Source organism: Theropithecus gelada, chromosome 5 (genome assembly GCF_003255815.1).
Source record: "Theropithecus gelada isolate Dixy chromosome 5, Tgel_1.0, whole genome shotgun sequence".
In the NCBI taxonomy this organism is placed as follows: Eukaryota; Metazoa; Chordata; class Mammalia; order Primates; family Cercopithecidae; genus Theropithecus; species Theropithecus gelada.
Genome location: NC_037672.1, coordinates 130,307,491 through 130,320,162, shown reverse-complemented (window position 1 = coordinate 130,320,162; position 12,672 = coordinate 130,307,491). Strand labels below are relative to the sequence as shown.

At 40.7% G+C, this 12,672-nt stretch overlaps 1 protein-coding gene across 2 annotated transcripts in view; it reads right to left on the bottom strand.

The window, feature by feature from the left end:
• Positions 1-12,210, bottom strand: part of PCDH10 (protocadherin 10) — a 42,247-nt gene extending 30,037 nt beyond the window's left edge. The window contains exons 1-3 of one of the 2 annotated variants that reach the window (XM_025386566.1): positions 8,721-12,210; positions 7,095-7,153; positions 6,446-6,552 (exon numbers count right to left, since the gene is read on the bottom strand). In XM_025386566.1, coding sequence (XP_025242351.1) covers positions 6,446-6,552; positions 7,095-7,153; positions 8,721-11,351 — 2,797 coding nt within the window. In that variant the 5' untranslated portion in view covers positions 11,352-12,210. The remainder of the gene's footprint in view (positions 1-6,445; positions 6,553-7,094; positions 7,154-8,720) is intronic. The other variant, XM_025386565.1, reaches the window with a different exon arrangement.
• Between the last annotated feature and the right edge of the window lie 462 nt (positions 12,211-12,672).

The window sequence follows — 12,672 nt, the reverse complement described above, 5'->3', positions numbered from 1 at the left end:
CTAGATTATCTAGTACTTAACTCTAGTATTTTGGAGTTAAGAACAGCTAATTACATAAATTAAAAAAAGTAACACAAAGCTTCTTATCATATATTAATCTCACTGTGTAATGACTGTTTAAAAATTTTATATTAAACTATGTAGAATGCTAACTCTGACTTTGATTATAATATTTCACTGATAATTTTCCTGTATAAGTCTGGAAATAAATTACTGATCAGTGAACTGTTGAGGAACAGAAACGTGAGCTGAAGCTGGGATTAAGGAATCTGACTGAGAACAGCATGTAAAACATGCAAATGTTTCACTAGACACCAGAGAAGCTCACTCCTTTATCCTATTTTAGGAAGAAGATATGTGAAAAGAAAAAGAGAAAGGGAAACAGAATGTCCCTGATACACGTTTACATACTAACTAGGTAGAGGCTACAGAACCAGAGAGAAGATTTATATTTTGACATGATAAATGCTGCCTATTTGTTAATAGAATGATAGGGGAACATAGATTTTTTTGATAGTAGAAACTGTCTTTAAGAGTAAAATTATTATGAGCAATTATTTATTTTTAAAATAAACAATATATACTCAATTTGAATAGCTGATATAATTACATTCCAATATAAATTCGAACTAATACCATTTTTCCCACATGATGAATAAATATCATTTTAAATATGCTAGATAAGACAATATACAACCTTTCACATATTTTTTTGCACCTAAGCCCAACTACTCTTCTACCTGTGAAGATGACAATTCTACACATAACTTTAATAATCTAGTATGTCAACATACATTAGGATACTGCTTGATTTTGGTAGAAATTACTTTTATGTAGTTTATACCCCAATGTGCCCATTTTCTTATCTGGAAAGTATGTTTTTCTTCTGTCTCTTTCGATTATTTGAGTTTGGTTAAAATTTCCTCAGATTACATAGTAAAGTTCACGCACGTTGAGAATCGGTATTAAAAATAAACTGTAGCATGTGCATGGCAAAAAAAAAGAAAAAAAAAGTGAAGATATAGAAAAGTTTTTTGTTTAAAGAACAGTATCACTCTACCAAGGCAATAAACATGTAAATAACATTCTTAATAAATCTATGAATTAATCCTTTTAAAGTGGAAGTCCTTTAGTAATAATATGCAGCTTCATATAACTAGAAGGAAAGGTAAGGTGGCTCAAATTGTACATAAATGTTTCACCAGTTTTATTGATAAGTGTACCTATTTCTCAGGAAGAAAAATCAGACATAGAAACAAACATTTAAAACATAACATTAATAGTAAATCAATAAACTTCAGATAAGTAACAGAAAAATTAATTGAAAATTGATTTTTTCATTTGTTGTGTAGTTATATAGTTTGAGAGCCACATAAATTTATTCCGTTATGATTCCTCACCTTCGGAAGACATTGTATAACTAACATTTTATCTTTTATCATCTGTCGTTAGTCCCATTAAATATAGTACTTTAATTACCAAATAACCAGAGGTATATTTAAGTTTTGTTGTGATAAATGACTTTATGATGCACAGGGATGCCAGATATTACAGTAGCTAGGATATATTAAAATGCATAACTTTAACACTGCTCTTACAATTTTTTAATAGCTCAAATTGACACCTCAAAAGTTGGTAAGTTTAACTTAATTTTTCTTTTTCTCATTCAAATGCTCTTACTATGGAAACTGTGGGTTTTTACAACAGAAAATTACAGACCAAACCTCAATTAAATTAAAAATAAATAAATAAATAGACTTTAGGGATACATGTGCAATTTTGTTATATGAATTTATTGTGTAGTGGTGTAGTCTGGATTTTTAGTGTAACCATCACCTGAATAATGTAAATTGTACTCATTAGATAATTTCACATCCCTCACCTGTCTTCAGTCTTCCCACCTTTCAGAGTCTCCAATATCTACTATTCCAAACCTCAGTTTTGAAATTTTGGTAATATCTAATAAATGTTTCAATATATACCTTTTACTTGCAATCTCTTTTTCTAGTTATTTATTTTTTCCACTTTTCAGAAATAATCTGTTCTGCAAGGGATGACAGCTGACGTGATAGACTGCCTGTTATGCAAATATATATGTAAACAAATTTTGAAGTACATGGTTTTCAACTGGCAAGTAACTTGTCCTGTATACTCAGAGGCAGTGGATATTTCCATTGAGACCAAATTGTGATTTCAGAAGTTTTAGAATTCAATTTGTGCTATTTTTTTGGTGACTGTCATAATACAATAAATATTGTGTGAACATTTCTTTTTGTGCAACAAGCTTTCATTCAAAACATTTTTTTTCCAAATATGATAAATTAATTTTAAAGAAGATAAAAAACTTCTCACATTTTGAGAAGATTTCTAGTCTTTTAACTACTTAAGATACATTAATTGTAACCGCAAAAATTGCAGTATGTTTTAGGAAAACATGGTTTTGAAGCAGATAGTTATTAACATAACTCACTCATGAAAAAATCAAAATAAGTCCATAAAATTTTCTCCCTACCTATAATCTTTCAACATGTATATATTTTTCACCATTTCCTCTCAATATTTTGTCTTCTATATTGCTTCCAGTTATAAATCTCTCCACATTTTCAAGTTGTAGCTCCAAGTTTCACCAGTGAATAAGGTTTTATAAATACTGGTGTAAATTCATTTTATACATAAACCCAAAAGCAAATTTGACAATTATCTAAATTCTTAATGGAGTTTGGAAATAGGTATTTGTGTTTATAATAAACCAATAATTCTATTGCTGATATTGTAGTAATGCAATGGCTTAATGCATTTCAATGATATATTTTATCTACTAATTTGAAATTACTGACCAATCAACTCATTTTGTTTTTAAAATTCATAGTCAAATTTTGACCATGTATTATATCTATATCTATAATTATTTAGAAACTAAACATAGTTGGAAGATAAGTTCTCTTATAACTGAAAGAAAAAATTATTGAAGAGAAATTTGATAATTTTCAGAGAATGTCTAACAAGTAATTCAATCACTCATTAGGATTCTTTCTTCAACATATTTTTTTAAAGGCACAAGGTATTAAAAATAAATCTATAATTAAGCTTAGCATTATTGACAGTGTAGGTATTTTATAACGGGAAAAGCAACCTGTCACTACTAACAGATCACTTTAAATATACCTCAAATAATATTAAAATGTTTAAGAATATACAATTTAAAATATTCTATCTGTACTCTAAAATAGAAAAAAAAATTATGTTTTAATCTAATGACATAATAAAGTTGAAAACACATATCTTTAAAGTCCAGTTCTTTGGCTATTTAAGCTGTGATTAATCAGTTTTTCCTCTTGTGATGGTTTATGTTTGCATTTACCACTTCTCCTTGGACTACTGCCATATCTAACCAATACATCAATAATGCACTGAAAAAAACGGAAAGCACCTTGACAAGGCTATATAAAGAAAGTGCCACAGAGCAGTGGTCAAGGCGAAGAATTTCACACATGGAGCCAGGTGCAGTGGAAAACTGAAAAAGCTTATGTGATTCTCCGTGCAGCTGTCTTCGTGTTTAAAGCCCTTCTATGAACAACATTGGTGACGGCAAATGGCTTAGAAAAAAGAAAAGCAAGAAGGAGCGGGTGTAAGATAGAACAAAAAAAGAAAACTATTCATAAAAGAATAAATAGAAGGCATATCTAAATAAATAATACAGAATAATGTTAATGAAGAAAAAGAAATAGTAGTAAAGAAAAAGGAAGTTTAAACAGGTGAAGCACTGAGCTAAACAGTCTGCACACTATAGTGTGGAATGTGGTACAAACTGAAAGAGAGAATTCGGAGTCTTTATCTTTCCAATGTTAGCTTTGCTTGATAATCTAACTTTTCTCCACTAAAACCTAGTTAAGTGAGATTTGCTTATTACAGCATAATGTTTTTTTTTTTTTTTCCTATCCTGAACTTAGAAAGCTATGCTATGAGTAATATTACCTAATTTTGCAAAATAGTAAGATCATTAATATCTGGCTTTACAGTGAAATACAACAGATTTATCTGAAATGGGCTTAAATTTTTGGAAATAGTCTAGCTGCTTGATGTGAGGCTTATAGTACGTAACAGCAGTATGGATTGAAAAAAGTCTTTAAGTAAATGCACTTTAATTCTCTGCATTTGAGGTTTTATACTTAAAAAAGAAAACACTTCAAAATCACTCTTATAATAAAATTAGACATTAAATCTGATTGCAATTCCCACACAAAGGTGCAATCACTTCTTAACATAAGTGTTTTATTACAATCCTAAAATAGCTATTATTGTGCCCAGTATGTTGTGGCTGCCCTGTAACTACTAATGAGATACATAAACGGATTGCTAATTCTATAATACTTTTACATGTTTAAGAACTTAAAGATAAGGAAAAATTTTTAACATTTTGATAAAAATAAAAACTGCCTGGCTAAAGTGTTTTCCACAACACATTTTAACATTTTTGTATTCTTTTAAATGCTTTGACATCTCCAGTAATTTGAAAGAAACATTACAGAAATGGTAACACTGGGTGACTGTAAAATAAAGTAGCTACTGGGAAGATGCACTGATAAGAATATGTTCTCATCTATCTTCCAAATTTGGCTCTTTTTGCAGATGTTTATTCATTACTCTTTCTTCAGTTAGGTTATTATGGGTCATTATGTCTGAGGGACTAAACTAATTGAAATGTTCATTGAGATTGAAGTGCTACAAGAAAAACAAAGCCGGGCGTGTGGGGTGGGAAAGGAGTAAAATGCATCCAAAGAAACATGCAACAGATACTCTTTTCAAAACATTAAACATTTTGTTTTAAAAGTTTTAAAAGGCTGACAGTTAAATTAGAAACTCTGAAAAAGAACAAGAATGAGCAATGCTAAATGTACAGTTTTTAAAGATAACAATAAATCATATGCCATATATAGGGCAAAAATGAAAGGGACTTTGTACTCACATACAAACTTCTGGCAAGATCTGGTTTGTTGTCAGGTTCCCAGACACTAAATAGATGCTCTGTTCACTTAGCGTGAAGGCCCGCAAGGGGCAGGGACCTCCGGGGATTCTTGGCAGTTCTCAAGTCTCATTAGGCCTGCATATTAATGACTCACAGCAATATAAAGAGACCCTTGAGCAGCCTTTTTTCCCTTCCTCCTGCCTGGGTTTCCCAAGGCTAAGGCAGCCACAGACACAGCACACATTAGCCAAGTGAGAGGCTTGTAGCAACCACTGCTGCCAGGCCACCATGGGGTGTACGCTGCCCTTTGACACACTGCCTCAGCACCATCCAGAGGTCCACCAAGTGTGTTAAGGAATGAGTGCTCTCGAGGACTAATATCACCTTGAAAATAAGAACCTATCACTCTATGGTTATATTATTAACTAAAATAAAGGTCCAGTCTCAACAGAGCTGAGTTGAACCCAGAGACAGTCTAAGATCGACATTTTCAGGAGTTAGAAAAGTTGACTAGCCTTTCTATTTCTTCATGTGTCATATAAACCCAAAACTAGTTAGGAAAAGTAAAATATTCAACAAATACCCTTCAAAGATGAAAACCAAATAATTAGGAAGGACACCAGAAGTCTATTAAATCATTTTCATTTTAACACACATACTTTACTTCATGTAAGAGTTTCCTTTTAGTATTACTGATAAGAGTTACCAGTATCTCATAAAACTTGACTTATAATAAGAAAAGTAAAATGAAATAAAATAAATATGTATCACATTGGAACCTGTCAATGACTACCGTCAAGCCCAAATACAAATATTCTCAGAGTTCACCTTTTGATGTGTCATGGACCCTGTTGAAAATATGAAGAAACCAAGGACACTTCAGAAAATACACACTATCACGTATTACCTAACATTCTGAAGCCTAAGACTCAAGATTAGAAACCCTGTTTTCAACCCATTAATGACTTTTAATCACCATTACTTTTCTCATTCAATACTTGGTGGTGTGTAAAATGCATTGTCCTGGAAAACAAGAAATGTGGATTCTAGTGTTCAGTCATCCATTTATCCTCTTGTGACCTTGTGCAGGTCAATCAATTTTATCCATCTTCAGTTATCTCATCCATAAACAAGTTTAAGAACACCTTAATTGACTGAAGACTGGTAACTGGACCAGGTGAGAGAGCTATGTCTTTCTGTATGCAATGTGTCCATTAAAGAACATTACATAAGCAAGATATATTTCATATTCTGAAACTCTCCACAATGAATTCCTAACTTTAACTTTCCAAAGGAGCATTGCATTTTTACAATTCTCTTTAAGTCTGCAATTATCAAAGTAGAGTGACACTCTTTTTCTGTAGAGTTACCAGCATTAAACATACGGAAAATTGCCTAGGACATCATCCTTCCTGGGTTTATTTTTAAAAATAAAAACTATAAAAGTTAGCATTTAGATTGCCCTTTGATCACACTTACCAGCTGACTGGGCACGGTTGGTGGCATCATGATCACTATCTCCCTGTTCACTGTCTCCATGACCACTGTCCTTAGAGCTTACTATGTCGGCTTCCTGGAATGCAGAACTAGAAGTACAAAAATGTGAATATTAGAATAAAAAAGGTGAAGAAACACAGAAAACATTCTTCTGCCACCACATGGTCACAGATGGTGCTGCAGACCCACAGACCTCTTAGTTGGCTTTGTTTCTGCATAAAGCTAGTTTTTATAACCTAAGCGTAACTCTTTAAAAATGATCAATTAACAGGCATTTTGAGCACTTAAGTCATATAAAATTTAGGCATTATTCTACAATTGGAGCTACATACATGTTTATATCATTTTCATAAAATAGATATACATTTGGAACAGTAAGGAAGACTATCAGAAGCTGTGTAGGAGTGTAAATTGACAAAATATTCAAATATATTTTAAATGTATATAAATGAAATATAATGTATAATTTTTAATGTTTTGTTTAGGAAACACAATATAATCCATATTTATGTCCTGCCTTAATTGAAAATATTTTATACATTTTAATTTTAATTTAGAATAATATACCTACTTCCTACTTTTACTAGGTAGTAAATTGTCCATTACTTCTAGGGAAAAAAAGAGTCCATACCTGTTAACTCGGCGAGGTCTGTCAACTAGATAGCTGAGCTCTGCTCGCTGGTGTTTAGTCTAGGAAAAAAAAATAAAGAAATCAAGAGCATTTGAATGCTATGGGTTGAACTAGTAGTCTACTTTTGAGGTTAGGGACCATATCTAGCTTAAGTAATTGTATATATTTTTACGAATTTCCAAGCTCTCCTAAGACCTCATCCTAGTGATTTCTATGTAAGGGCAGGGGAGATAGGCAGAGACACTTGAAACCACATTTTAGTCACTTGCAAAGGTTAAAAAAATAAAATTGGCTAACTTTAAATGTGTGTGTGTGTTTTTTAAAGAGAAAATACAAATGACTTCATGGCTAAAGCACATATACTATTGTCTGTAACAGAGTCAACCTGTTTATATTCTGCAGTCTTTTTTTTCAGTGGCTTAAAAAAAGTGTTTAGGTGCATACTGGTTGACACAAGAAAAACAGCACGCTCAATAAGCAAAAAGTTTGGATATTTTGTGGAATTATGTTGTTGTTTATTTTCAAAATGTGCTTAAGATACAAATGAGCTGTACAAATATTCATGAAAGTCAATTAATAATATCTAAGACTCAAATAAAATAACCTGCCAGGAAAGGAGTTCATAATCCTGCCCGCCCCGCCACACCCCCATTCTTTTCCACTCCAAAGGCTCTCTGCGTTTGCCTCCCCACCTCTACCGCCCACACACCTTTCCGGTCCAAACTTTCTTTTACATAAACCAACTTTGTTCTCCCCCCAACCCCCACCCTCCAGCTCTGTCACTTCTCCATCCTTTTAAAAAGAAGTCAGAATTGACAAGCCAAATTCTTTTATGAAGAAAGCCAACAGCAGTGATTTATCCAAAACAGTGGCAAGAAGGTGATTATTAGCTAAAAAGATATATTTAAGACAACAATTGTTTAAGCCTTTCGTTAGTTTACTCTTAACAGGGGTTTGTGCCAAAGCAGCTTCATTCAAATTCACACTGTGTGGGAGCTCGGCTTCAAGAGCGTCTGTAAATGCTGTCCAGAGCCGAACTGAAGGATTTTTTTGCAACCCGAGTTCAGGGGACAAGAATCTGGTAACTTGTTCACTAAAACATGCATTCGAGGTTAGACAACTGTGTAAAGTTAAACAATCTATAGCTTACTTGTACACGCGACTGAAAGCATAGTTAAACAAAGCAAAATAGAGCCAACTTTATTAACGCCTGGGACAGACGCAAAGAAAAAAGACCCTTGCCAGTGCTAGAAAGTAAGTCCCTCCTCCACATTTCCCTCTCCCTTCACGCAATTTCCCTTCATCCCCAGGTTACTGAGAAGGGAAAGGGCTGACAGGAATTAAAGTTTTAAAGGAAAGATGGAAGAGCAAAGGAGGGAGCTCCAAGGTGGCAAAATACCAAGGGGACGGAATGAAAATAAATGTGAAAGGGTGGAACAACGCGAAAGTTAGGTTACACACCAAGGAGTGGGAGAAGGTGACCGCCCATCTTCGCTCCCACAACGATACACATAAGGTAATATCCTAAAAATAGATACACAGTGCACCAGAGATACAAGGGCCGGGCTAGAGGAGGCTTTCTGATGGAGGAGATGAGAGATGGTGGTCCTTTCGCTTCAGCCTTACCTCGTTGGACAAAATGCTTCCGTTGGAGATGATATCAGGCTGCTGGTCGGTGTAACCGGTGACTATGGCCCCGCAGGGGTTGTGCTCAGTGTCCGTACTCCGCGAAGGGCTGCAGGGCTTAAGAAACATCAGGTCGGTCTTGGCGGACTCTGGGGTCAGGCAGACCTGGTAGCAGTAATTCTGGTTGTGGTGGTGGGAGCCAAAGCCCCCGGACTCCTCCACCGGCACCTGGGCCGGGTTACTGGGTACATTGGAGCTCTGCACCAGCATGATGTCCGACTTGCTGAGTTTCTTCTTGCGCGCCCGGGCTTGGCGGCCACAGCAGGTCGAACCTCCGCCACCGCAGCAGCAGCAGCAGAGGCAGCAATCGCTGGCCAGACAAGTGTAGATGTTGAGCTTCTTCTCTTTTTGGCAACGCACGGCCAGCACGATCATGGCCAGCAGGAAGATGAAGGACACCGAGCCCAACGCGATGATGAGGATGAGGGTGAGGTCTAGCGAGGTTTCCCCGCCGCCAGAGCGGCTGGGGCGCTGGTGCTCTCCTGACCCTCCGCCTCCGCTCCCGCCCCCGCCCTGGGGCTCCACGGCGCCATCCACCAGCTGAACCACCAGGGTGGCAGTAGAGGACAGGGGCGGCTGCCCATGGTCGCGCACCTCGATCACCAGCTCATAAGGCCGCTGGGGGTCGCGCTTGGCCGGGACTCGGCGCGCTGTGCGCAGCTCCCCGGTGCGCCAGTCCATGCGAAAGAGGTTCATTTCGTTGCCACGCACGATGCTATAAGTGAGCCGGGCGTTCTCGCCATCGTCCGCGTCCACGGCGGCCACGCGGGTGAGCAGGTAACCCGGCTCCGCCGAGCGGGGCAGCACCTCACGCGCTGGAGTCCCGTTGCGCCCTGGTAGAGGCGCCACGATGGCAGGGGCGTTGTCATTTTGATCTACTATGAGGATGTTGACAGTGGCGTTACCCGCCAGCGCCTGGGGGCTGCCAGCGTCCCGGGCTTCCACCTGAAAACTGAAGTCCTTGAGCTGCTCATAGTCGAAGGAGCGCAGGGCGTACAAGTAGCCGTTCTCAGAGTTGATAGACACGTAGGTGAAGACGCTCATGCCTTGGATCTGGCACTCGAGGATAGAGTAGGCAAGCTGGGCGTTGGCGCCCTCATCGCGGTCGGTGGCGCTCACCGCGTAGATGTAGGCGCCAGGCACGTTATTCTCAGTCACATACACGTCGTAGACCGGCTGGCTGAAACGCGGCGCGTTGTCGTTCACATCCGACACTTGTACCTGGATCGACTTACTGGTGGAGAGCGCAGGCTCGCCCCGGTCCCGGGCCACTACGGTCAGGGTGTAGGAATCCCCCGCCTCTCGGTCCAGAGGGGCTTCGGTAACGATGGTGTAGTAATTCTTAAATGAAGACTTGAGGCGGAAAGGCACGTCTCCCAGTAGCTCGCACTGCACCTGCCCATTCTCCTCTGAGTCGCGGTCAGTCACGCTGAAAAGGGCCACCACAGTGCCGGGCGCCGCACCCTCGCTCACCGCCTCCTTCACGGTGCTGAAGCTGATCTCTGGCGCGTTGTCGTTAGCATCCAACACTCGCACTAGCACCTTGCAGTGCGCAGGCACGGCGTTGGGGCCCAGGTCCTTGGCTTGCACGTACACTTGGTACACTGGGCTCTCTTCATAGTCCAACTCGCCGCTTACCTCCAGTCGGCCAGTGCGCGGCGAGAGTCCGAAAAGCTCCCGCGCCCGGGGAGAAATGTGGCTGCTGAAGGAGTACACGACCTCACCGTTCTGGCCCTCGTCCGGGTCGGTGGCGTTGAGCTGGATCACGAGAGTGCCTGGGGGCGAGTTCTCTGGTAGGGACACAGTGTAGACGGGTTGGTCGAAAGCGGGCACATTGTCATTGGAGTCCAGCACTCGGATGGTGAGTAGGGCCGTGCCGGTGCGCTGCTGCTGGGGGGGCAGGCCTGCTCCCCCGCCACCTCCCCCTCCTTCTCCTACTCCTCCCCCTCCTCCCCCGTCCACCGCGGTCAGCACGTAGCGGTGCACCGCTTGCTGCTCTCGGTCCAGTGGCTTCTCCAGCACCAGCTCAGCGAATCGGTTGCCATCCCCCTGGGTCTGCACGTCCAGGGAGAAGTAGCTGTTGGGGGTGATCTCGTAGTCGCGCAAGGAGTTGGTGCCCACGTCTGGGTCGAATGCGCTCTCCAAGGGGAAGCGAGTGCCTGGTGTGGCGCTTTCAGAGATTTCCACCGTCAGGTCCGGCTCCGGGAAAGAGGGGGGGTTGTCATTAATGTCCAGCACCTCGATCTCCACCTGGAACAGCTCCAGGGGGTTCTCCAGAAAGACCTCCAGGTGCAGGACACAGGAGGGGCTCTGTTTGCAGATTTGCTCGCGGTCTATTTTCTCGTTCACGTACAGCACCCCGGTCTCCAGGTTGAGGTCTAAGTAGGGGGTCCTTGAGTTTGGCACCGTCTGAAACCCGCGAGCCGAAAGTTTTGTAATGTCCAGACCCAGATCTTCAGCGATATTCCCCACGAAAGTGCCATGTTCCTGCTCCTCCTGTACCGTGTAGTGAAGCTGGGAAAAGACTCCTTCCACCATCCAGAGCAAGGCAAAGAATAATAGCACAATCATCTCCAAAAGGAAAGGAAGTAGCTTCCCGCAGCCAGTCAGCTACCCAATCACCTCCCCCACCACCACGAAAAAAAAAAAAAAATCTGAAAAAATACAAATAAAAGTGCGCTACGTAGGGGCTCCTGTGGCTTTCTGTCTTTAAAAATCTTACTCCTTTTGCTTCATTTTAGAGCTTCCCGCAATTCAGCCTCATTTTTTTAATCTTAGCACAGGAAGGGTGACAGGCGTCCCCTTTCCTCATCTGTAATCTTTCCACTGATCAATTAATAAAATAACAATAATACAATAGTCAGCGTCCTTTATTCCGACAGTCTTGGAGCAACGCGGCGCTGGCAAATCCCAAAGAGGAAATTTCGGTATTTCAAGACTGTCCTCGGTTTGTCTTCTTGCTGATGGGAGGAGAATGAGGAGGAGGAAAAAGAGGAGGAGGAGGAAGAAGAAGAAGAAGAGGAGGAAGAGGAGAAGGAAAAGGAGATGCTGTTGGCACCGTTAAACATGCCTCTTAATGTCAACGGCTGGCAAATGCAAAAGGGCTTAAAATCAGCGACAGAATTTTGTGCCGGAAAAGCACAGAACGGCTCTGCAGCTTAAAACTTTCATTCTCTTCATTTCTCTGGATGGATGTTCTTCTTGACATTTTTTTCCTCTTTCGTTCTATTTGTATTTTTTGTCTTTCATCGTCTTGGTTCCCTCTGTCCTCATCTCCACCGTTACTTGCCTCTCTGTAAGTGTAATGAGCAATTTCTTTTCTGCTGTTTTCTTCCCAAGCCTCTTTCCCTCTAACCTCTTTTTCCTTCCAGTCCTTCCTTCCTCCTGCTTCAGCCTCTGAGCTTGTGGTCTGGACTGGCAGTTTCTGAGCTCCGAGCGGTCGGCTTCTGCGTTTTTGCGCAGCGCCCTCATTCTGCCAACCAATCGCCGAGGAGCACCACCCACCGGGCTGCCGGTGACTGGCCAAACCGGCCGCCAAACAGACACGTCACGGGGCAGCCAGGAGGGGCGGGACAGAACTCTCGCCCGAGCGGCCGGGGTGAGTGTGAGTGTGAGAGCGAGAACAGCCCCGCAGGTCCCGAGGCGCTGGCTGGGGACACTGCCGCGGAAAGTTCCCAGTCCCCAGCCGCAGGTAATGGGGAGGGAATAGAGAGGTTCCCCTGTTTGCATCAGCAAATGCGAAAACATAATAGCAACAGCTGCGGTATCCTCTCCTAGGAGCGGGATTTCCAATGATGCTAACATTCTTTTTCCTTTAAGGTATTTTCCCTGATACGGATCATGGAACTAAATCATCTAGAAGGGGAAAAAGTAGCGCAGGGGCCACTAATTG